Here is a 26,863-nt window from a genome sequence, read left to right on the forward strand (position 1 = left end):
TTTTTAGAATTGAGAACTACCATTGGGAAAAAAAGAAACTGGTTTCAAAATGGAAAAGAAGAAACTGGTTCCGAACTCGGAACCAGTTTTTGCTGACACGGCGGGTCCCAGGCTGGCCCCATTTCTTTAATTCATGCTGATTTCAGCCTAATAGTTGTGGGTCCCATTCCTTCAATTTTCGGTTTTCAGCCCAATATTGCCCAATATTGGTGTTCCCATTTTATTTATTTTGCTTTTTTCCTTTGAATATGTATGTTATGTAAAATATATATATATTGCTTTGTAAATTTAATATATATATATATATATATATATATATATATATATATATATTGGTTTGTAAACAGAATATGATTTAATTTTAGTAATTTTAATTATTATTTATAATTTAAATTTAATTTATTTTATTAAATTAGATAATTAATATATAGAAATTTAATTTAAAAATAAAATTAAAATATATAAATATTAATGCAAATAAAATTAATTGGGAAATATATATATATATATATATATATATATATAGATATAAAGGGAGTGTGTATTATGGTGGGACCCTGAAAAAGTAAGAAACTGGTTTATTGTTGGATGAGATGTGAGAGAAAAAAGTAGATGAGTTTCTAAAGCTGATGTGGCAATTTTAAAAACTAGAAACTGGATCATGGTTGGAGGCACCCTTATCCAACTATACTGTACTTCTTAAAAGGCCCACAAATTCCAATTCACTGTAAAAGACTGTTTAGAAACAATTCCTTAGAAAAAATAAAACCAACAAATGACAAAAAAGAGAAGAAAAAAAAGAAAAGAGGATGGTCAAGTCTTGAATTTCATATCAATGGCTGCTTCACTTCGACTTGCCTTGCTCGATCTGTAACCCATTGCTAAAAATTATATACATCAATCAAATATCATATGTGTCATCTTCTTTAACTGCTTGGCAGTAGTATATGAGGAATTACACATATTTTGTTTCTTTGAGATCACCTTCTTCCTTTTGCTTCTTTTGTCGGAGAGCCCTGTGTGCTACCACCCAGTGCCGCAGCTGCAGACTCTACATGAGTGAGGAGATACTCATATATCTTCTTTCGTATCCGATCGATCGTCTCTGTGGGTATGTGAGGTGGTTCCTCCTCCTTACTTGATCCTATTTCATCCAACCAGTCATTCACACTCTTGAGCTGACTCAGCATTCCAGCTATCTGACCATTATCCGACAGAGATGACGTGTCCACATCAGCATCCAAGAATCTCTCTACGAATCCCAAAAACCAATCTTGAGACTCCAACCGCAGCTTTTCAGAGAGCTCTGCAGCCTCATCGAGGCCATCTCCTTTAGCCCACTCTATCGGAGGAGGGGAACTTCTCATGTTCTGACCGACAGCCACCCCGTCATTCGGCTTGCGTAGTGTTCCGACTGAAGCGTTCTTGGGATTTGCTGTCTGCCGGGGTTTTGAGAGCACTTTTGGAGCTGCTGTAGTCTTAGCAGAGTTTTCAAGGACTATTACGGGTTGGTTACCTGTATTCGTCTTTGAAACTGGAGAGGGAGTCGATGATGCAGCCAGGCTGAGGGTGCCTGGTTTGCTGTACACTGTGAAGGAAGCCAAATTGGTGGCTAATGCAGCATTAACCCAAGAAGCAGCTTGTTTTCGCCCGTCTGATGTCACCTTTAATGCCTCTTCTGACGGACTTTCTTCGTTATCTGAATCAGGAGAGAGAGTTTTTGATAAGGAATCTGCAACAAGGTGCGCTTTGCTCAACCGTGCATGCAGATGTAAGAACTGCTCCACTGCAGGCTGTGGGTTATCTTCTTTTGCAGACAAACTCAACTCAGAATATGTGCTGCCAAGTAAAACACAATCAATGAGTCAACTTTTTTTTTTTTTTTTGAATTAATCAAAGAGTTAACTTTAATTATACGATCTCAAGGCTCTCCATGATCGCAAATTTTGGTAGCTGCATATGATAAAGTTGTTATATTACATAGAAGCTATGAAATACTAGTGGAAATACATGATTTCCTAAGTACAGTAGGCAGATTGACCTGATGCCCGGGAAACTGCACAAAGAAGTGCATCCTATCTCAAATTAGTTGTGGAATGTTAGGGAGTATAGTTTAAAACACATTCATTTTCTTAATGTCACCACAGCTATTTTGCAAGATGCAAACTGAGAAACTCAGATATAAGTACCTGTCACCTGGTAGAGAAAAGGATGACCCGTAGGAAAGCATTGTACAGGGCAGTTCTCGTAATAAAAGATAAAGAAAAGGTTAAATTCTATTGTTTAATTTCTTTAATAATGATACTGCCCCTAAAAACAGGGTAAGAGGTTTCTAAGATTAGTGAAAAGCACCCCCTGGGAATTTTATATTGAGAGTACCCAGGCTATAATTCTCTAATAGAAAGAACATCCCTTGGATATAACTTACTTTCCATCAGAAACTTCTTCTGAAATTTAAAGGTCTTTTAGTGTCTATTCAGCATAAAAGATGCTAGTAGGGTTTCAAGTTAAGTCTCATAGAGAACACTAAGCTTCATTTCTATTGTGTTCTTCTAAAAAACTATGCAAAATATGAAGTGTGTTAAATCGTGCTTTTGGCTCCTAGGAAGATCGACTACTGAAACATAAAAGTTGCTTATGTAGGGTGATCAGGAACTAAATAATTTACTATTAATTGATCAACAAAAAATGAGCAGCATAATGATGCACAATTAGTCTCAGGCTCTCGGCTAACCTTTTTAGGGTTCTAAAGCCCTTTAATGTTTCCCAAAACTCTGACCTAGTAAATCAAACCCCAAAACTTAACTCTTCAATTTTCTAAAATTATGTCTGTCAAGCAGTCGCAAAAAATCTCCAGATTTTCATGAACGGTCCTTTTGTCAAGGAAGACCTAAAATGCAGCTAGAAAGTATAGGTTCCGGCTTAAAGGGCGCGTAGTAATAGAATGTTCTTTGCATTTGAGACCGAAAAAGTAGTCAGATTTAGAAAAGGATGTTCATAAATGAGTTAAAAAAATCATAGAAAACATTCAAAATCCATTTAGCATGTGCATTGTCTGGAAACATAAATTCATGACAACAAATTCTATTGGTAGCCATATGCTCAAACTGCAATATAAGTGAGATGCCTAAATCCACAAGAGCTAATGCTACATCCCAAATCTAAATAACAGCCTTCAGACATTATCTGAATTAGTTAACATAAATACTTAAGACTGAAAATGCAAGATATAAAATTTGCTAAATGCACATATGGCCAGAACAAATTTGAATTCCATATTTGTAAGGAAAGTATTAGTGCAATCAGAATATTATAAACATGTAATATATGTTGTCTCAAAATCCATAATATGATGGAGAAGTTGGTTTTTCTTTTATAAGAAATAAGAAATACCTTAAGCATCGAAGTAGAGTCTCGGCAATTGAAGCCTCTTGCATTGCTTCTACAGCAGCCGTCTGTGCTGAATCCCTGTGCTTCAAGACTTCCTGTTATTCAGGTTGGAGAGTTTCATCAGAAATCAAACAAGTATTCCCTGAGAATCTCAGAAAGCATTTCATCAAATAGCAAAGTGAATTAGCCAACAAGAATAATATGCATCTCGAGCATTTTCTCATGGTTGGAAAACCTTAAGCTAAGAGAACCTCCACAAGTCCCAAAAGATTCCCAATTATTGTGAGCAAGTTGAATCCATTCAATTTCAGTGTGTAGTAATACTTGTCATTGCTGAAAAACTAAAAAGCCACCATCGACACGTATAACTTATGTTCAACAGAAAGTAATATAAGACCTCATAACTCTTTCTAATAGTTTATTTTACAGATATTACATACCCTGGCGAAAACTTCAACATAAATTAAATGAATTGTATTCTAGGAAGCTATTAGACCTAGGCCCTTGTTAAAGAATATTGAAACGAAAAGACATAGCACCTTCCCAAGCTTTGCAAGAGAAGATGGCAGTGAGGCCCACGAAACATTTGCATCTGTCAGTCGCCGATTACTAACAGTAACCTTGACCAAATTTCCTGGAAGTCCATTACTAGCAACTTCTCCAGATAACTTCTTTCCTACAGAAGTTCGTGCAGATGCCTTAACAATATCAGCTGCATCCCCATTGATGGAACCGGAAGCCTTCTTAACAGATGCATTAACTTTGCTTTCATCTCTGGTAGATTTTGAAGGCTTGCTATCTTCTTTAGACGGCAATCTCTCACTGACTGATTTTCTTGGTGCCTACATAATGAAGAATAACATGGAGAATGTAAGAAATATTCTTTGGTAGAACAAAATTCATACACCATATTTAACTTGAAGAGAAGCAGATGAAACGAGGACAAAGCCGAAAGCAATAGACTTTTAACAAGAAGCGCCAATACATTCATATTAGCTGCATGTGCAAAATAATTTGCACATCAATGCAGATGAATGAATCAACTTAAATCTGAATAATTGGGAGAGCCAATAACTATTAGCTGACAATGTATTTCTTCATTAATGGCAAAGCTGGTCATCGGCATTTAATCCAATGCAGCGTAACAATATAGTACCATTTACTGTCAATAATTCTCTTTTATTTTTCCCTTTAAAACTACAACTGATCTATTGATGTCGATGCCTGCACATAATAAAGAAGAGATGCATCCAGAAAACGAAGAAGAGAGAGAGAGAGAGAGAGAGAGAGAGAGAGAGAGAGAGAGAGAGAGAGAGAGAGACTCACAGAGTTACTTCTTACTTCTGACTTAATTTCCTGCCTGTTAACTTTCAATCTGGGGCTTTCCCTATTCTTGGCATCCATATTCCCTTCCCAGCTCTTTCTCAATGCTTTCGGCCCCAATTCAAGTCCTTGAACAATATTCTTCATCAAGTTTCCACTAGAAACCTTCTTCCCAGTCGAACTCCCGGCACGAAGAGGGCTAGGCTTTTCCTTGGACCCCGAAACACCACTTGCCTTCTCCAACCTCTCCAGCCCCTTGATCTTCGCCTGATTCCTAACACCACTGGAGAACTTCTCAAAGGAAGTCGGCAGCGAGTAACAGCTAGTTGGAGATGAGGGTATCGACCTTGACCCCGAGGACTTCAACTTCCCCTCAACAGAATCCTTCTTCACATCCACAGACAAAGACAGCTTCGACAGCTGAGACTTGGATCGAGTCAACCCAGGAGCCTTCCTATCCTCCTTCAAACCACCATTCAATCCCGAAGGATTCGATTTCCCATCCCTCACCCCGGCATTGCCCAACAACTTCGACCCTGATCTGCTCTTATCTATTGCTCTAGAAGCAGGGGACGGATTGCCATTATTGTTCAAGAATCCTAAAGAGTGGGTGGCAACTATATCCTCAGGGGTCCCTACACACGGGTGGCGGCCTGGCACCGGCCTAACGCCTCTCAAGATGGGCACAGGGGAGGCGGCCTCAAGCCTCTCAACATGAACAAACTGACCCAATTGAATCTTATCACTGAGAATTAGATCATCATGCTCATCAGGCAAAGACACGTAAGTAGCATGTGAGGAGTCGGATACCTTGAGGTAAAACCCTTGATTCGGGAAGAGCTCGCCGGCGGCCAGCGCGGGGACGATGCTGACGACCTGCAGCAGCGATGAGCGGTGCTCCCCCGCGACCTTCACGTCCGTGTTCATGTGCTGCAGTAGCTTTAGCAAAACCCCGGGGACTAAAGTTGCCATTTCTCACCGCTGTTTCTTCACTGCGCATCACTTACACAGAAATCCCAAATGCATTTATGGTTCTTAACAACCAAAAAAGGCAATTAATTTTTTCAGGTGCGAGTTAACACCACATTCAAAATTGCATACGGATCAGCCAAATCAGCGGTGATTCTTGATTGAACAGGAGCTGGAAAAACAATACCTAATTCTAAGTGCTGATGCTAAAAGGGCATATGCAAAAGAATCAGAGAAAAAACAAATTGAAGCTCCTGGAAGGGTTGGAAGTAGAAAGGGGAAGTTGAAGAGGCAAATTGGGTTCATATATTTTTGGCGAATTTCCAATAAGGCGTCATTTTCTGGAGAGCCCAGATTCGAGAAATTAATTAATTAAGAAAAAATAGGTTTGTAAGCAAGTGATGGATACAGCTGAACAAGACCAAATAAAAAAGTACTACATGAAGATAGATGTGTGTGTATTTAATTCAGCAAAATCCAGATGGGTAAAAAGGCAGACCTTTCTCATAAGAATTATTACTACTGCTTGAGAGAGAGAGAGAGCATGTGTCCAAAGTTTGGTTTCTGAACATGGGAAATGAAAGACATAAAAAAGGGAAAAACAAAGTATTTATATGTATTATTGATGCCAGAGCAAGTGAAGAGTAAAAGGGCATTATATGATTGATACAGACACTCAGTTTTTTGGTTTTCAATTGGAGTATCTGACACACAACTCACTATGTGTTGTGTGTGTGTGCAATCGTATATTATAGTAATAATATATTTGTATACTTTTGCATGTATAAATGGAATTATATATGATGTTGATAGCCCCACATCTTACTTGAGCTTGGATCAATTCTTGGGAAATGTTATATCCAGAATTAGTCTATGAGAATATCATCTAATTAATTAAAATATTGTTTTGTTACAATTCTTTTTGAGATTTTGTGAAATGGAATTCTGATATTCATTCGATTTGCCCCTTAGTTTGGTGTGAGTGTCCTTTTCACCACTGGCCTGCTTTGCCTTCAACAAATGGAACGATACGTACTCATTTCATAGATACATATCTAAATATTTGACTTTTGTGTGTGAATGGACTGTTTCTCAATGTTATTGTTATATGTGTGAGGTGAAGCATAATTTTATAGGAAGGAGTAATTTATTGCATGGCTAAGAGAATTTATCTGCAACAAAACGGTTGTAGTGTAAACATGGCTCATAAAAATAATCGAGAAATTTTTTAAAAATATCATTGAGCTGACAATGGTACTTTTTTTTTTTTTTATAAGGAAAGTAAATATTATAGAACGAAAAGGCACCAGTAGTACCAAGAAGATTACAAAATTATCGGGGATTCATCATTCGACATCCACCTATGAAACCCAACTCCATCATTAACAAAACCAAAAATTCTACCCCAACTCCACACTCTAGCTTTGATTTCTCCAAACAAGTTTGCACTCTCCCATCTTTTGTTCTCAAATCTACTCTCATTCCGCATTTTCCAAATAAGCCAAGTAGTACAACACCAAAGAGCCATCAAGAGCTTCTTATTTCTTTTCCGACCACTCAAACTAGTAAAGAACTGAAAGTGCGAGGGCACGTCATATGGCTGCGCCATGCTAACTCCGAGCCATTGAAAGATTGCTTCCCATACCTTTGAGGTCTTTGGACAGTGGATCAACACGTGGTTCGTGGAATCCTGCCGATGAAAACAGGCGTTACATCCCACCTCGACTTCACACAACATCACATTTCTTCTCAAGAGGTTGTCACACGTCGGAATTCTGTTCTTCAAAATTCTCCATGCGGTAAGCTTGACTTTGTTTGGAATAGGGATCTTCCACACCTTCGTACTCGTATCAGTTTCCTCCACCGCCTCCGTAGTCTCGTTTGCTTGATCTTTAATAGCTTCATAAGCAGACTTGGTTGTAAAGCCTCTCCCAGTGTCGCCATTCCATGTCCATCCGTCCTTGTTACCTGCACACAGATTAGTACCAGAAACAAGGCTAAGCAGCTCCGAAACTCCTCCCCTCTCTCTCTCAAACAGCTCTCTTCTCCACCTTAAATCCCAACACCATCCAGTATCAGTCCATTCCCCAACTTCACAGATTGCAGCTTCTTTATTCGCACTCAACTGAAAAAGTCTAGAAAAAGTAAACTTCAACGGCTTTTGACCAACCCACCACTGAGTCCAGAATTTAAAGGTCTTCCCATCCCCCACCTTTGGCTTCAAATTTTGAACAAACCAAAAATTGCTCGCCCCTCCCGCCGCAGAAACGATCTTCGGCCACCACCCATCTCTAAATCTACCTTTCCCCGCGTTTTCCATACCTGTCTCTCCCCACTCAACCTCACCATAAATGGACCTAACAATTTTTGCCCAAAGCATGTCCCTTCCAGTAAGGTACTTCCAGTAGCTGACAATGGTACTTATTAAGCAGTCTACATCCATTTTTTTTTATCTTATAAATTTATCTTTTTTTAGAATTATTAGAAAGAGTTCATTTATTTAATAAAAGAGTTAATTATATTTAAATTTTTTATTAGCAATTTAGTCTATTTGATTCTATAATTATCGTAAAATCTCTTTAAAATGATACTCAAATAAATTAATAAGCTCTATAAACTAATAGATATATAATATATAATCTATATTTTGTGCTCAAGATATTTTTTATATCAATATATATATATATATATATATATATATATAGGAGTGGGCTACCGTGAGAACACATCTTAAAATAAAAAATAAAAATAATTTTTAATGTATGAATTTTATGTAGAACACGTATGAATTTGTTGTATAAATGTATGAATTGTGAAAAATAAATGTTTGCTACCTTTGGGATTCGAACTCAGGACCATATATAAATTCATCCAACAGGATTACGAATCAACCGTAGATCTTGATGATCTAAGGGCTGAAATGATTCTTATTTTATATCTTAAGAAATGTTCTTATTTTAGCCCTTCCCTATATATATATATATATATATATATATATATATATAGGGAGAGGTTCAAGAAAGAACCATAAATAAAAGAAGACCGGAGAATCATTTTCAGCCATTCGATCATCAAGATCTACGGTGGATGTATCATCTTGTTGGATGAATGCAGATCCTGGGTTCGAATCCTGAAGGGAGCATTTTTTTAAAAATTTTTTAGTGCATTAATTTTAACAGCGAATGCATTAATTTTTACAGTGGATGCATTAGATTTGATGGTTCTCCCGTTCTCACAAATAATGTAGTTCTCTCTAGAACCACACCCTATATATATATATATATATATATATATAATTTTTATCTTTAAAATTAAACCCTTGGTAGTGGGAAAAAAAAAATCAATTTTAGCTTCTCGAAGTTATACTTACAGTTTTGCAGCCATCACTAAATGTCGTGATAATGGCAAATTATTTTATGTGATCGTGCTTTTTTAGTAAGATGAATTACAAGATGGAATGCCTATTTTAAGGGTCTTTTTTGGCTTTGCACAGTGAGAATTTACCTTCTTTCTCTTTTTGAACATTAATATTCTATCATTAGGCCAACGTACACACGAATTTAGCTACTCTTTATTGCCTTTTGTTTTTGTTAATGAATTGGTACTAGTTTTGGAGTTTGAAATTTTTGTGGAGTTGTCATACATTTGATGATTTGACCTCATGACTTCATAGCCACGTAAATTCAAATATTTTATTTGAAATCGTTAATAATTCGCCGATTGATCAATCTCAACCCTTTAAATTAAAGCCGAAGTTAATTTGAAAACCTAGTTAAATTATTAACATTTATGAATCACGAAATTATGAAGCATTGTAGGTCCTGTATAGACAAATACCTAACTAGAATGAATAGTAGCTACAGTTTGGTGCCTACAGTTAACAAGAGAGTACCAAACAAATAAAAAGTACTCCACTAATCAATCTACATTAAAACATTAATCTAGTTGAGGTGACACAAAAAAATACTCCTAATTTAGATTCTATAGAAAAAAAGAAAATTCTATAGCAACCTAGATATAGTTAAATGTTAAAAGCAAATGTCTAGACTTGTTGCATTTGAATTAATTGAAAAATTCGAGGTGAAAACATTATCTCTTCCAAATTATTTGTTTTTTATGTTTCAATAAATTAATAATTAATTTAAAAATGATATTATAATAAATTCGAACTCAAAACTCACTTCAAATATTAATTATTTTATCGTTAAATCAACGCTTAGCACACTCCAAATTATTTGTTTATGTATTATGTTAGAACACCTCACTCATGAAAAAATGAAATAAAATAAAAGATTTGCAGTGATCATATAATTAATTATAAGACGGGCTTGTCCATTTCTGGCGTGACAGGTGCATAAAATGGTTGCATGTGAATGTAGATGCCATTGTCGGTTACATATTATAATGTGCCTATAGAGATGTACCGCATTTTTTAATTAATTTAAAACAATATCTCTAACAAATCCTAACTGGATTTTATTTTAACGGTGTCAGTTTGTAATTATTTATTTATTTTTGTTGTAGGAGAATTCTTTATGTGCTACATTCCTCAAGTTGTGGACTTTTACTATCGTCATACTCATGAATAAATCGATAGTTAAAACTATTGAATGAAATACTTATTTTCTAAATTCTAATTAAGTTAATTTTATTATTAGAGATGCCCACACGCACAAATTAAACCTGTGGCTGGTGGGGCTCGTGACCATATCCAGCAAGAACCACTAATTTTATATAACTGCAATTTCACACAAAAAATTAAAAGTAGTATCAATTAAAGTGAGCCAAAGAAAATGAGAGGACACGAGATGGGCAAGAGAGAGAGGTTACAGTCAACAGTCAATTAACACATATATGTGTAATTTTGTTTTTGAATTCATACGTACAATTCTGTTTTTTCAAGTCACAGGTATAATTCTGTTATAAAGTAGTACTCCTACATGGTATCAATTGGATATTACTTGGGATTTTCCGGCCAACGCAATTCTCCTCTATTTATTTTTTACTTTCATTAAGACCATTCCCATGGAGAGTCACCCGTATAAGACAAAAACTTGAATTTATTAAAATAAATAGAAAGTCATGCCATTTTGGTGACCGGGTGTGTGTCAGCCGCCCCAAGTCATGCCTTTCTCATTTTTATCTTGAAGTGCCATGTGTCAACATTTGATTGGTGGGTTAAATTTTATTTAAATAAATTTTTACAATAATTTTTTTATTAAAAGTATATTAAAATTATATTAAAATTTATATTATTTTCAGCTCTATAAATAGAACCTAATTATATTTTCTCACACAAACCAAATCTCACTATTTCTTCTCAATTTAAGTTTCATGTATTGTATTTGATATATTTAATTTCAATTATGTGTTTAATTCTTGTAATCTTCATTTGTGATTGAGTTAAATATCAATTACAATGTTTAATTATTATATGATTACAATTTTTTTAAATATTTATTTTATTTTATTAAATATAATAAATAAATATTTAATTTATATTTTATTTTAGATTTTAGATAATTTAAAAATAAAATGAAAAGAAAAAATATGTAGGTTGGGTTGGTGTCACCATTGGGAGTAAAAATTATACTCCCTCCGTCCCTAAAATAACTTCCTCTTTTTCCATTTTGGGACGTCCATCAAATAACTTCCTTTTTCTTTCTTTCTATTTTTGGACACCTACCCCACCACTAATAATACTTTATTTATTCTTACTTTTCACTTTTCACCACTCTCAATAAGAATTATAACACTTTTCACAACTTCCAATAATAATTATATCATTTTTTCTCCACTATCAATACACTTTACAACTTTTCATTAAAACCCGTGCCGTCCCCAAAGAGGAAGCCATTTCAGGGACGGAGGGAGTATTAGGTTGTGAGTTGTGTAGGTGGATGAGAGAGAAATGAATATTTTATTAAAAAATGGAGTAAGGTTGGGTTGGATGAGTGTCACGACTGTGGGTAGTCTAAGAGGTGTTTGGCCGACCCTACAAACTTTTTCAAATATGAGCTGTTTAGTTTCAAAATATCTGACTAAATAAGTTCTTAAATAACTTATAAAAATAAGTTTCAAAAGCTTACAAACTTCCCAATTATTGACTAAATAAAATTTTAAATAACTTATAAGTTATAAAAATAAGTTTCAAAAGCTTACAAGCTTCCTAATTATTGGGGTGTTTGGCTAAGATTATTTTAAAGAGCTTATAAGATGTTTCAAGAGTTTATAAGATATAGTTTCTTAAGAGCTTATAAGTTGTCAAACTATTTGAAAAACTGAGCATGAATTTTTAGTTAGAGAGAGAAAATCGAAAATAAATTAAATTAGAATTATATATGTTGAAAATAAAAAATAAAAATTACAGTTGAGTTATTTTTGTAAGTTGAGTGTTGCTTATAAGATAATGAGAAAATAAGTTGGGGTAGAAAAACTTATCTTTTGGAGAGTTTATAAGCTCTTAAAGCTTATTTTACAGCTTAAGTTGTTTTAAAAAGTTTATTTTGCCTAACATTTTGAAGGATTTTATAGGTTTATAAACAATTTATTAGCTGTTTTAAAGAGCTTATAAGCTCAACCAAACACCCTCTAAATAAGTTTTTCTACCATAATTTTTTTTTCACGGTCTTATATTTATGCAATAGTCATTTTACAAAAATTATTCAAATGTTATTTGTTATTTCTATCGTAAACTCTTTCAAATTTATCGTTCTACAATTGTCTCTCTAACGGTGATTTTCTTTATTTAGTTCAAAATTAATTCTTTCTCAAATATCCCAACAATTTGATAATTTATAAGCTCTTAAATTATTTTATAAACTGTTAAAAAATATTATAAGCTTTTTAAAGCTTAGCCAAACACCTCCTAAAAATGAACACAAAAATGAGATTATGGAAAAGGTATACTACGTAAAACTCAAGCATACCTTTCCCTGGTAGTAGTAGCTCATAGGCTGCATTCTTAATCAGCTCGCCCTATAATTGACAAACATTTTGGAAGATTATGGAATTAGGGTTTGTGTCGATTAATTTGAGAATTTTCACAAGTTTGTAACAAGAAATTATAGTCTAGCTTGAAAAAAGAGTTTGATAGTCTATCTAGCTGGGACCAGCATCCACGTAAAACTCAAGTATAATTTCGGCTCATATAGTCATATACATATTATCTCAACATTTCCTCATAGATTTATGATCTTTCATTTGCATTATATGACATGTGTTTAAGGTCAAAGTTTGATGATACGGACATCCTGGGGCTATTTGAAGCGTGCGCGCCACATGAGATTAGTTTAACTTTGTGTCGTTATTAAATGCAATAATAGTGATCAAAATTGATAGTACGTTGAAATTGGAAAAGGTCAAAAATTGTGAATTTATCTAAGTATATACCAATTTCACGTGATGTGGCATTCGTTAAATGAAATGAAAGAAAAATGTAAAATTGGGGAATAACATTAACATTTATATATATAAATTACATACGTAAATAAAAAAAAAGGGAAAATTGCACCTAAATACACAAACTTTGCCAAAAATACATATTTGACGCGAAGTTAGGATTTTATATTTTAATACACCAACTTTCGTTGTTGTCCAAATTTGACACAACTTAATTCTTAAAAATTCAAAAAACAACCCCTTTTTGTAAATAATTATACAAATACCCACTTATGTTGTAGTTTGAGACATTTAAACCAAAAGAAGATATTTCCTTATGATGTTTTCTTTTAAACCATTTTAGGCGCGGATCAAAGATTAAAAGAAAACATCATAAGGAAATATCTTGTTTTGGTTTAAATGTCCCAAATAATAACATAAGTGGGTCTTTGACTCTTTGTATAATTATTTACAAAAAGGGATTGTTTTTTGAATTTTTAATAATTAAGTCGTGTCAAATTTGGACAACAACGAAAGTTGGTGTATTAAAATGTAAAATCCTAACTTCGCGTCAAATATGGATTTTTGGCAAAGTTTGTGTATTTTCACGCAATTATCCCTAAAAAAAATTAAAGACTGTAACAATTAATTAACCTCCAACTACTAGGCCAACAGACGCACATAAAACTTCAATATTTTTGTTTACCCAATAATTGTAATATCTTAGAAAGGAAAGCCAACGTCAACAATCCACGTCAACAATAGTCATTGATTGAGCTAAGTTAATTGCTCATTAATTCATATCGTCCTTCTAGTCAAGAGATCCCTCATGATTTGTTAATATAAAAAATGATCTAATTAAGAAATGTTAATCTAAAAAAGTCTTTAACATTTTACAAGAATTTAGCAAACCTAGCAACTCCCTAAGAAGTTGTTTGCTTGGCTTTAATTAGTAGTGATTAATTTGTTGGATTAGGTTATGGTTGTTAAGTAGTGCATGCACCTAATTTAACTTTTAATTATATCACTCTGAGATTTTTGAAATTAGCTAGGGCCCAATTTGCCGTTTTTGTTTTGTGGCCACGGCTGTAATTTAAATATTAATTGATGGTTTCTTGTAAACTAATCTAGGTCTATTATCGGTTTCTTTTTTTTTCTACCGTAGCCCCAAAAATTAATTAAAAATACAAATATAATGTTATAAACATTTTTAACTCCCTATAACCTCGAACAAAATAAAATAAAACAATATAGTGCACATCATTATTAATCAGGAGGAGTCTAGCTAGTAGTGGAGTGACAAATTTATGATTGAGAGATTACAAAAATTGAATCTCATCAACGTCTCAAAATTCATATCTTGTGTGCATTAATAATAGTGGCGCCGATGAATAAATAAAAATAAAAAAGGCGTTGGTCTTCAAAATCATTAACAAGAAGAAAAGAAGTGTTGGATGGGCAATTAGCCTCATCTAAAATTGGCTTATATATACTTTTATGTTATTGTATTACTATAATGTAGAAACAACATATTTATTTGTAATTATATCAATTGTGTCATTGATTGAATTGATATCACTATGCTTCAAACTTTTTGAGGATCTGTAATAACATAACTGATTAAATGAATGATATAATTACATTGTAATAGCAAGTCAAATAGAGCAAGCACGCAAAAAGTTGATTAAAAAATTAATCAAGTCAAGTTTTGGGATCCCCAGCATCTTGGGTAGTTGTAATACAGCTGACTTTGCGAAAATTAATGAACTACATCACCTAATTAGTTGCTTAAGCACATTTTTATGGATAAATCTCTACGGATCAATTTGATCCGGATCAGTAGGGGTACAAAAGTCATATTTTTTTTTACTGAAAATATGTTGTACCTTAAATGTCCCTAATTAAAGTTTATTATTTGAAAATACTAAATTTAATATACTATGAATATAAATTTAATGTCTTTTCATTTTTCTAGGCCATAAATTAAATACATGAACATAAAATTAAATGTTTCATCTCCTTAAATCTATGCAATTAAGTGAATTCATTGAACATAGTAAACCTTTTATATTTCGTTTCTTTCATAATTAAAAAAAAAAAAATCGCCACTTTCACAATGTCTCACTTTATAATTTAGGTGACTCCTTGTTTTAGTGTTGAGGATTGTTTTTAAGAATAAAAAACATAGGAATTTTGATACTCATCATTAGGTGTGAAATGTGAAGATTAACAAGCTAATCATCAGGCATATTAGTAATATTATTTTATAACATTTTTTTATTTGAACACCCCCACTCACTATAAAACATATTTCAATTTAAAAATCAAAATACTTATATATTATTATCATGATATCGGTTAATTTTTCAGTTTGGATTATGCATATGTATATGTATATCACATACTTAATAAAATTTGAATATTTTCTATAAGTAAAAAAAATTTTAATATGAGAAAAAATTTGTGTGAGATTGAGCCTATTGTAATCTTCAAAGAAATTATGAATAATTACGAAGAATATGAGTATATATATATATATATATAGGGGTGGGCTACCGTGAGAGCACATATTAAAATAAGAAATAAGAGCAATTTTTAATGTATTAATTTTATGTAGAACACGTATGAATTCACTGTATAAAGGTATGATTTGTGAAAAATAAATTTTTGCTACCTTTGGGATTCGAACTCCATCTAACAGGATTACGAATCAATCGTAGATCTTGATGATCTAAGGGTTGAAAGTGATTCTTATTTTATATCGTAAGAAATGCTCTTATTTTAACCCTTCCCTATATATATATATAAGTTCCATGGAGAATGATATATAAGTAGAGAATTGAGAAGCATTGAACATGTCATGAACATGCGGTTGAACATACCAATAATTTTGTTGAACGTTTGGGGGTTTGGGGGTTCGAACCCTGTATAAGTTCAACACAATTCTCGTTGAACGTTAAACGAACGAAAGTTGACCATTAGATTAAATATGATCAACGACTGAGATTGCTTCTGTCACGACCGGACCTAATTAAGGATAATTAAGCCGGGAAACCGTGACTAATGGAGGGAGATTAGAAGCGGGGTAGAAAGGGAATAATCAAACAAGGAAGGATCGCATTTCATAATTTAACAAAAGGAATACTTATAATATAACAGAAGTTTAGTCGTATAGACTCAAATAACTAATAAGTTCAGATATCTCTGACTTAGCAAAATAAACATAAAACTTCTGAGTACGCAGCGGAATAAGGTTCTGATTACATGTATGAAGACATGTAACCCTAGAGTTCATTAATACATAATAAGATAAAAGAATCCCGCTCGTCACTTCATCACCATCTGCAGCTGCTCAACCTGCACATTTAGAAATATATGCAGGGCTTGAGTACAAAAGTACTCAGTGGGCACGTATGCCTAAGTATAAAAATACATGCTTTAAAACTGTAACTTATCATGCCATAATTAAACAGTACAGCAAGGGAGTTTTTCGCTAAAAGGCCCAAGCTTACTAAATTCATTTGTGATTCTTAAAGTTCGACTGCAGTCTAAGTTCTCTTGTAATCTATCATATCTGGAACTTTGTGCCGGAGAAGTGGCCACCTCTCACGGTCACTTGACCGGCCAACCCGCTAGATGACTCACGGTCACTTGACCGGCCAACCCGCTAGATGACTCACGGTCACTGGTGTACACTAGTCCTGGCAGGATAGCTATCAACTGCTCAGGACCCGAATTCGATTGCATAATAAAAGTCACATCAGATAGATATCATACTGAAATTTAAATATTTTATGGCAAGACAATATTTGAAATAACTTCAATTAATTTAGTCATGAAATAACTTGCTTGAACGTAACATTTAAACTCATTTGATATATATGAAAGTAATGCCCACCTGTTAGAAACTTTTTGTGGTACAGTAGCTCCTTGACTGATTATTAATCTCGTGCTTGACCTTTATTACGAGAATATAAATAAGATATTGCTCGAGTAAAATCCTCAAATAATGAGAATACAGAATTAATCATGCATGATCTATATGCATGAATTATTATTCTGAAATAATAATCAAGGAATTTCTATTGTTAATCCAAGCTATAGGATTTAAACAAAAGCTAAGTCTCGTTTCATGAAGCCGGATAATTAATAAAATTTAATCCGTTCTCTTAGGGTGTTCTAACTTAAATGGGATTAAAAGATCTCGCTCTATTTAATCGATTAAAAGAAGATAACTAAGTCGGCTCATTCGCTTAGTAATCTCGTAAAACTTAATCGTAATTGGGCAGCTGCGTCTAATTAACCGGGCCAAACAAATATGACTTGAAGTAATAATATAAGTCAAATAATTAAAAGGCTCAACATAATACAGCCTAATAATTAATTAAGAAAAGTGGGCTTGAATTAAATAAATCGTGGCATTCCAATAATTAAATTGAAAAGTTTAGTTGGAGTAATTCATGGACTCAAGTAATTAAAAAAAATTTAGGGCCCAGTTGAATAAATAACCAAAGCCTAAAGAAAATAATTAGGAGGCCCAATCGGAATAAAATAACAAAGCCCAATGAATTAATTAAATTAGGCCCAATGAATTAATTAAATTAGGCCCAATGAATTAATTAAATTAGGCCCAATGAATTAAACTAAAGCCCCAGCAAAATAATTGAATTAGGCCCAATTATAATAAATACAACAAGGCCCAAAAATAAATAATTATGAAGCCCAAAGAAAATAAAATAAAGGCCCAAATTTTCGGCCCAACTCAAGCCCACTGTAATTTAAAATAAAATCGGCCCACTGAAACGAAGCCCAAATAAGGAGTCCAACATAATTAAATAACTCCGGCCCAATGTAATGGCCCAATTATTAAAATAAATAAAGTCCAACTCAATTAAATGAAGCCCATACAAATCAAAACAACAATTAAATCAAAGCCCATATAAATAAAATCGGAGGCCCAATCAGTAATTAAAATCGGCCATTTAAATAAAATCAAAAGCCCAATATTAATAAATAACTCAGCCCAAATAATTAATTAAGGATGAGGCCCACACATTAAAATGAATAAGGCCCAACTACAAAACAAAGGAAGGCCCAACAACAATAAAAAAAAGAAAGCCCAATCCCTTACACCACTCGGTCTCTCTCTCTCTCAATGCCCAAAATCAATTCTCGCCTTTCTCTCTCTGATCTCTCTCAAAATCGGCTGACACTCCCCTTCTCTCTCAAACCACGCTCGATCGGCCCTCCCTCTCCGGCCACTCAGCTGCCGCCTGCTCCGGTCGGCGTCGACTACCGACGCGTCGAACCCCGGCGACGTCCTCCTTCTCCTTCCTTCCCCACGCTGAATTCAAACGAGCCCTATCTCTGGAAATCATCGTCGCGGTCGCGCCTCCATCTGAAATCCGGCGGGCGGTCGTCGCGTGGAAGTGGCTGCTGCTTCGCCTGGAGTCGCCGCCGGCTGGAGTTGCTGCTGCTCGTCCGGTGGTCAGCGCCCGCTGGAGGAGCGCTGCCGCCGCCCGCTGCTTAAGCCTTCCAGCGCCGCCGTGCTGTCACTGATTTCCGCCGAGCCCCGACACCGCTGCTGCTACTGGAAGGCCGGCTTCGCCGTTGCTATCGCTGTTCCCGGCGTTGCTCCGATTTCTGGAGTCGGTCAGCTTCTTCCCTTCTAGTTGGTTAACGCCGTAGCTGTCGCCTTCAAGTCTCGCTAGCACCTTTGCCGCCGCCGCCGGGTTCTAGAATCGGCGAGATCTCCGTGCTCTCCTCACTGTGTTCGTCCGGCAGGTAGTAAGCCAGAGGCTGCCACCGCCAAGGACAGTCGCCCTCCTCTTTCTCCGGCAGTTAGGCTCGGCAGTTGCTTGGGCAGTCGGCCCATTTTCCCAAAGCTAAGTTCGATTCTCTGCTATTGTATTTCGATTCATGTTGCTACATGATGGGAGTTCTCATGGCTTTGGTTCTATGTACAGTGGTAATATCTCAATGTATAAATCATACTATTTCTGTTGAAGGCCATAAATTATGTACGCATATGTGATTTGCTGCCCCTCTGTAATATACTTCAACCTATATTTCTGAACTTCTAATACATGATGCGTGGGGTGAAATGTATATGAAGATAGTGAACTGAGATAGCATAAAATACCTTGAGGTATAGGTGTTGGTTGGCTGCTGTGGGTGGATTGTGTTGGTTGGCTGCTGTGGGTGGATTAAATGGGAGGATTCTGAAATAAATGATATAAATCATACTTGTTTCTTTCAATAAATGCAGGTTGCAAATGTAAGAAGATGAGGAATAAATGCCAAGGTTTACCTTAGAGCTTATGGCAGTGTATCAATGTTCTTTCTTACTCTTGGATCTTTGGGTATTATCTGCACTGGAATGGCTGGAACAAATTTGCGTTGTTGCTTTTGTAATTGCAGGTGAATAATGGAGGAAGGTGGATGAATGAAAGTCAAATCTCACCTTGGAGTTTCTGGCAGCAGCTTAGACTATTTACTTCCCTTGGTTTGCTGGTGATTAAGGGAGTGTTTTGGCTGAACTTGTAGACTAGGAAGGCAAAGGGGCGATGGAGTGCACTTGAGTGATGAGTGGTAGGAAAAATGATGAGTGATGGGGGAAAGTGATTGGGAAAAAGTGAATGGTTGGGGTGAAAAATGAGTGGTCAAAGATTGATGGAAATAAAAGAAAAAAAATAATAGAGAAGAATTAATGATGTATTTTCTATGTCTCGGTGATTCCGTAACTGAAATAAAATACTGGCTTCGATTCTGCTTGATACTGTATTTACATAAATCTCGATTTCGACATGTGATATCTCGCTAAAATCGATAAGTTATATAATGAATCAAAATTAAATCCGTAGATTTAATTCGTTCGTTGTTCTAATATATAAATTAAATCCGCAGATTTAATTAATTCACGAGTCGGAAATAATCCACAACTTGAGTAAAAATAAAATCTAATTCCATCTCGCTTAAATAAATAACGTGACTTTGCTAAGTCAGTTATAACTCTGAAATAATATCATTAACTGCTTTAACAATATAAATTCAGGATCATAAGCTGAATTCATATCAGAATAATATCCGTTTTCATTCACTGATGAACAAAAATACACACTCATTACTGGATTTAAAATATATAAAAGAGCGGGTCACTACATACTACTCCTCTTAACAAAAATTTCGTCCCGAAATTTGCATATTTCTTCTAAAATAGTTCGGGGTATTTATCCTTCATTTTGTCTTCAAGCTCCCACGTGGCTTCCTCTTGTCCGTGGTGTCTCCATAAGACTTTCACTGATATGATTGCCTTATTCCTGAGTTGTTGTACTTTTCGATCTAGAATAGCCTCTGGTCTCTCTTCATAACTCAAGTCTGGGCAAAGGATCATCTCTTCTTGGTGGATTATGTGCTTTGGATCGAAAACGTATTTTCTGAGTTGTGATACATGGAAAACATTGTGAACGTTTCCAAAACTTGGCGGTAATGCCAACCTATAGGCTACTGGGCCTATTCTTTCCAAAATCTCATAAGGTCCTACGAATCGGGGCCTAAGTTTTCCCTTGACACCAAACCTAGTTATCCCCTTGGTAGGGGATACCTTTAGGAAGACCTTGTCTCCTAATTCAAACTGTAATTCGGTTCGGCGTGCATCAGCGTAAGATTTCTGTCTATCTTGCGCCTCCTTTATTCGCCCTCTGATTTGGCGGACTATCTCAACCATCTCATTTACCATGTCTGGTCCTAAAACTTTTCTCTCACCCACTTCATCCCAATAAAGTGGTGATCTACATTTTCTTCCATACAATGCCTCATATGGTGCCATATCGATAGTCGCCTGGTAACTGTTATTATAGGCAAATTCAATCAACGGCAGTACTACTTCCCAACTTCCACCTCTATCTAACACCACTGTTCTCAACATATCTTCGAGGGTCTGAATTGTCCTTTCAGACTGCCCATCTGTCTGTGGGTGGAAGGCGGTGCTGAAATTTAGCCTCATGCCTAACTCCTTCTGTAAGCTCATCCAAAATCTAGAAGTAAATTTTGAGTCTCGGTCTGAAGTGATCGACACTGGTACACCGTGTAAGCGTACAATCTCTCGAACATACAACTGAGCTAGCTTGTCTGACCCATGTGTGATCGGTATTGGTATAAAATGAGCACATTTTGTGAGTCGATCCACTATTACCCAAATGGCAGTGTTTCCTCTCTTTGTTTTGGGCAAACTGGTCACAAAATCCATTGCGATGTGCTCCCACTTCCATTCTGGAATTTCCAACGGTTGTAGTTTTCCATATGGCCTTTGATGTAAGGCCTTCACCTGTTGGCATGCTAGGCATTTCTCCACAAATGACGCTATGTCTCTCTTCATTCCTTCCCACCAAAAGTGTTTCTTTAGGTCCTGATACATCTTAGTACTGCCTGGGTGGGCAGTATAAGGGGTATCGTGAGCCTCACTCATGATTTTATCCTTAAGCTCATCATCGTGGGGGATGCATATTCTTCCTTCAAAGAGGATAACATTATCTGATGCTTCTTGATAATTCTTGACGCCTCCTTTCCTTACTACTTCCCGTAGTTTTTCCATCTTCCCGTCTTTTCTTTGTGCTTCTACGATCATCTTCCTCAAGTTAGGTACTGTTGCCACAACGCTTGCTATCGTCCCTGGTGGTTTAACCACTTCTATGCTCATTTTGCTAAATTCCCTTATGAGCACCGTCTCTCGAGTGATGAGAGCTCCCAATTTAGATTGGGTCTTACGACTCAATGCATCAGCCACTACGTTGGCCTTGCCTGGGTGGTAGTTAATACCGCAGTCATAGTCTTTCACTAGTTCGAGCCATCTCCTCTGTCTCATGTTGAGGTCCTTTTGCTCGAAAAAGTATTTCAGGCTTTTATGATCTGTGAATATTTCACACCTAACTCCATATAGGTGGTGCCTCCAAATCTTCAGCGCATGCACCACTGCAGCTAACTCCAGATCATGAGTCGGGTAATTCAGTTCATGTGGCCTAAGCTGTCGTGACGCATATGCTATCACTCTTCCTTCTTGCATCAGCACGCAACCAAGTCCATTTTTGGACGCGTCTGTGTAGATCATGTATTCCTTATCAGCTGTTGGGACGGCTAACACTGGTGCCGTAGTTAACTTCTCCTTAAGTTCTTGGAAGCTCTTCTCGCACTCCTCTGTCCAAGAAAATTTTATTCCCTTCCTGAGTAGTTGCGTCATTGGCCTTGCAATTTTGGAAAATCCTTCCATAAACCTCCTATAGTAACCTGCCAATCCTAAGAAACTTCTTATCTCATTAGGGTTAGTAGGCGATTTCCATTCGCGCACTGCTTGCACTTTTTCAGGGTCCACTTTAATCCCTTCTGATGATACAATATGTCCTAAAAACGTGACTTCGCTGAGCCAAAACTCACACTTGCTGAATTTGGCATAAAGGCGCTCTGTCCTCAACGTTTCTAGAACAATTCTCAGATGTTCCTCATGGTCTTTATCGTTCTTCGAGTAGATCAGGATGTCATCTATGAATACCAAGACAAATTTGTCTAAATACGGATGGAACACTCGATTCATGAGGTCCATGAACACGGCTGGCGCATTAGTTAGCCCGAATGGCACAACTACAAATTCGTAGTGGCCATACCTAGTTCGAAATGCCGTCTTAGGTACGTCTTCTGGTCGAATCTTCAGCTGGTGATAACCAGACCGCAAATCAATCTTCGAGAACACGCTTGCTCCCTTGAGCTGGTCGAAGAGGTCATCTATCCTTGGTAAAGGATATTTGTTCTTCAGTGTCACTTTGTTCAGTTCCCTATAGTCTATGCACATTCTCAATGTGCCATCCTTTTTCTTCACAAAAAGTACAGGTGCACCCCAAGGTGATACACTTGGCCTAATGAATCCAAGTTCCAAAAGTTCTTGCAGTTGTATTTTGAGTTCTTCCAACTCTTTAGGAGCCATCCGGTATGGTGCCTTCGAAATGGGAGCTGCCCCGGGCTCCAAATCAATGGTAAACTCAATTGGTCTGTCCGGTGGTGGCCCTGGCAGAATCTCTGGAAATACATCTGAAAAGTCCCGTACAATTGCTACATCTTCTATACTCTTTTCAGTACCCAGTTCTCCGTGCAAGTATACGAGGTAAGCTGGGTATCCCTTCTTCATCATTCTCGTTGCTTGTAGAGCGGAGATGATCATCTTTCTTCTTCCCATGCTAATTCCGTGGAAATGTGACGGCTCCCTTCCTGGGGGTCGAAACGATATCCGTCTTTCGTTACAAAGGATGGTGGCATAGTTCTCGGCTAGCCAGTCCATTCCTAGGATTATGTCCACATCTCCCATCGGTATAACATAGGAGTTGTTCACTACAATCTTGTGTGACCCTATGTTCAGTTCTAGGTTCAAGCACACATGATCTACTGCCGTCATCCCTCCTATAGGTGATGATATACTCAACTCCTGATCAGCTCTTTCCATTTTAAGTTTTAATGTGTCAACACATGTACTTGAAATGAAAGTATGCGATGCGCCCGTATCAAATAGAAGTACAACAGGAGTATTGAATAGCATGCCCATACCTGCCAGGTTTCCCTGGTTGTTCTCGGGCTGCTTCTGCCTCATAGCATAGGCTCTAGCATGACGAGGCTTTTCATGTTGTTTCTGTTGTCGCTGCTGTTGTTGGCGGGCCTGTTGCTGATATGGTTGTTGAGGTTGTGGTTGGTACTGTAGCTGTTGGTGCTGCTGTGGCTGCTGATACTGTGGTTGCTGCCTTGGGTATGGTTGGGGCAAAACTTGAATTGCTCGCAGATGCGGAGCCTGGATAGGTGGGTTTGGCCTTGAACTCGTTCCATGTTGCTTATTCGGGCACCGGTTTGCATAGTGCCCCTTCTGGTTACAGATATAGCAACTATCACTGCCAGCCTTACAGATTCCCACATGATTTTTGTTACATTTGGGGCAATGTGGGGCCCTCTGTTGGTTATTTTCCATCTGTTTCGGTGCACTCTGACCTCCATAGCCCTGTGACTGGAAGACCCGTCCCTGCCATGGCCTCTTCTCGCTTTGGTTCGGGTTACTGTTGTCCCATCTCCTCTTCCCTTTGAAATTCTGATTATGATTTTGATCATGTAGAGGTGCTGGAGCAGGTACAGTTGCAAGTCTTTCTCCTGGCATGGCTGCCTCAATGTCTAACGCTCGGCTGAGCGACTCAGTATAAGACAATCCTCCATGGCTTGCCAAGGCCATCCTAATCTCGTGCCTCAGACCGGCACAAAACTTTTCAGCCATCTTCTCATCTGTGTCCACTTGTTCCGGCGCATATCTAGACATATCGCAGAACATCCTGTCATATTGAGTTACCGACATCTTCCCTTGCTTTAGATTGTAAAATTCAGCTTCCTTCTTCTTGCGGTAGCTCTTGGGTATATACTTGTCATATATACCAGCTTTGAATTGTTCCCAGGTCAGGTTTTCTAACTGCTCTGCTGTCATCGTTTTCATCCGTGCTTCCCACCAGAAATCAGCTGACCCAGTCAACTGAAAGGACATACAAGTCAGGCGTTCTTGGTCGGTGCAACGCAGGAAGTTGAAAATGCGTTCAATAGCGCGAACCCAAGTTTCAGCTTCTGCCGGGTCTCCTGTCCCGTTGAAAGTAGGTGGGTTCTGTCGCAAAAATAATTCTTCAATCCGTCGTTCTGGCTGAACAGGTGGTTGAACTATTTCGGGTTCTGGTTCTGGCACTGTTTCTGGGTCTCTTCTTTCATTTCGGGGAATCCTGCCCCCTCCTCTTGGTCGTCCTCGTTTTGGCGGCATTCTATTAGGTCAAAACATAAGTTGTCAGCGCATTAAAATGCATTAAGGACATACTATCATTTCTATAGTTACTCTTTAACTCATCGAGTTCTGCTCCTGTTAAAACTTAAGCGAACATATAAATAAAACATAGCGGAATGACTTGCCACGAAAGACCAATAAGGTCACCATATATAACATAGGGAAAATTGCCTCAATGAGGACTTTACATCATCATAAAAATCTAGGTTCAAAGATCTATGTAAGTACCACACATGATGAACTGGCTATCCAGCGAAGCCATTACAAAAAGTACTCAATCACAGAACGCCCCAAGGTTTCGCGTATCCGTACTAATACTAGTCAAAAGACTATGCCGGCATATGGCATACAAAAAAAACATTAAAATTATCTATGTTTCTGGAATATTTAAATAACATCATACTAGACATATATATAAACCGGTCTAAGAAGATAGGGTACAAGATCCCTGGGTCGGGGCATGGCTGTCTTCCTCTGGATCCTCTTCCGGATATTCCTCTGGATCCTCTTCCGGATCTTCCTCTGGATCCTCATCTGTTTCTCCGCCCGATGGTTGCGACTCACCCCCTCCTTCACCTGCTGCCTGGTCAATGATGGCTGAGCGAATCATCTTCAAGGTGACTCGAAGAGTTGGGCGGTCGTCCATGGCCGGGGCTTTTCCCTTATTGAGGAAATCAATGGTATCGGCTAAGACTCTGTCAACGTCGGCCATAGCGGCTGCTATCTCTGCCTTGCTCAACTGCCTCGATGACAATGGTGGCTCACAGACTAATGGCACTGAACCCGTGCCAGGTGGAAAATCTCTGTAGGTTTGAGGCCTAGAGGGGCCTGCCTCAGCGTCGTGCCTCCTGGGTTGCCTTAAGATAGGGGCTGCTGGTGGAGTCGGCTCCGGAAGTGGGTCCAGTAGTTCGTCGGGCGAAGGTACTCCGACTCGAGCAAGGTCTCCCGGACGTATATACGGCCCTCGAGGAGCATTTCCCCAACGAGTGAATTGTGCCTGGATCTCAGCAGTAAATCCAGAGAAGTCATAATGCAAGTCATAGGACCTGCCAGAACGAGTGATGTAGTGAGCGGAAATCATCCTCGCCCATCCCTGCCATTCTGATGGCAGCAAATCCATTAGCCGCTCCATTCCGTCATAGTCCGATATCCCATGGTCTCTTGCAGCGATCCAGTGTCGATGGAAGCCGGCCAAGAATTGGCCTAAGTCATCACCGTGGCATCGGCGATAAGTAAAATATGAGTTCCTGATAGCATCCGGACTAGCATCTCGACGCAACGGCCGTCGTCTGGTAAAGCGCATCCTCGCCATCTATACATGAAGGTCGCATAATCAAACTCACGAATATCAAAATAGGTGGCAAAACAGTAAGGTTCAAACACATCTACAACAGTAAGGTAATAATTCTGCTTGAGTCTAGAAATTCTAACCACGGTATTATAATCATAAGAGCCTAACACTAGACTCGAATATATAACTCGTGAAGTCTTAAATATGCTGCAACTAGTACTAATTAGGGTTTTGAAAAGAGATAACTCCGCTATGTTGCAGTTTCCAAACTATGTAGGGTATTCTTATTACTATGAAAAGTGTTCCCACTATACTCTGATTAAGGCAATAGTTGATTCGGTATCCGCCTCGCGTGAATAATCCGAACGAAGATCTATGCCCGTGTCACTATCTCATGTGTGACACTTTTCTTTACTCCCCATTGTATTTTGTTTGTTGGTTTCTCGTCTGGTTCACTAATTTTGTAATTTACTCATCGCCTCAATTTACAGAGAAAAGCAAAAATGTTCTTGCTAAATTCCTTCTATTGTTGTGTTCATAACAGTGATCATGCATCCTTAGCGCATCTAAGTTCATTGAGTAACATCTCCATAAAAAGGCATAAGTAAAATCAACATTTGCATCAAGGCGAAATATAAACTTCAACATTCGAAACTTTCTGTTGCATT

At 37.2% G+C, this 26,863-nt stretch overlaps 1 protein-coding gene across 2 annotated transcripts; it reads right to left on the reverse strand.

Annotated features, from left to right (window-relative positions):
* Window positions 1–696: 696 nt before the first annotated feature.
* Window positions 697–6,314, reverse strand: LOC130995680 (uncharacterized). Of its 2 annotated transcripts, none has more exons than XM_057921070.1 (4): window positions 4,717–6,314; window positions 3,930–4,232; window positions 3,394–3,485; window positions 697–1,839 (listed from the first exon to the last, which is right to left on the reverse strand). In XM_057921070.1, exons 1-4 carry the CDS (start codon window positions 5,683–5,685, stop codon window positions 981–983), a joined length of 2,223 nt encoding a protein of 740 aa, XP_057777053.1. In that variant the 5' UTR covers window positions 5,686–6,314; the 3' UTR covers window positions 697–980. The 2 variants fall into 2 exon arrangements, with proteins under 2 accessions (XP_057777053.1, XP_057777060.1); XM_057921077.1 differs by having other exon boundaries at window positions 4,732–6,308.
* Between the last annotated feature and the right edge of the window lie 20,549 nt (window positions 6,315–26,863).

This window comes from Salvia miltiorrhiza, chromosome 1, assembly GCF_028751815.1.
Source record: "Salvia miltiorrhiza cultivar Shanhuang (shh) chromosome 1, IMPLAD_Smil_shh, whole genome shotgun sequence".
NCBI classification, from domain to species: domain Eukaryota; kingdom Viridiplantae; phylum Streptophyta; class Magnoliopsida; order Lamiales; family Lamiaceae; genus Salvia; species Salvia miltiorrhiza.

Excerpts from the sequence above, each read along its gene's own strand:
- LOC130995680 (XM_057921070.1), bottom strand. The coding sequence starts at position 5,685 with ATGGCAACTTTAGTCCCCGGGGTTTTGCTAAAGCTACTGCAGCACATG. Across the intron at positions 3,486-3,929 it reads CTCTTGCAAAGCTTGGGAAG|GAAGTCTTGAAGCACAGGGA; the intron begins GTGCTATGTCTT and ends CCTGAATAACAG. Across the intron at positions 1,840-3,393 it reads ACTCTACTTCGATGCTTAAG|CACATATTCTGAGTTGAGTT; the intron begins GTATTTCTTATT and ends TTTACTTGGCAG.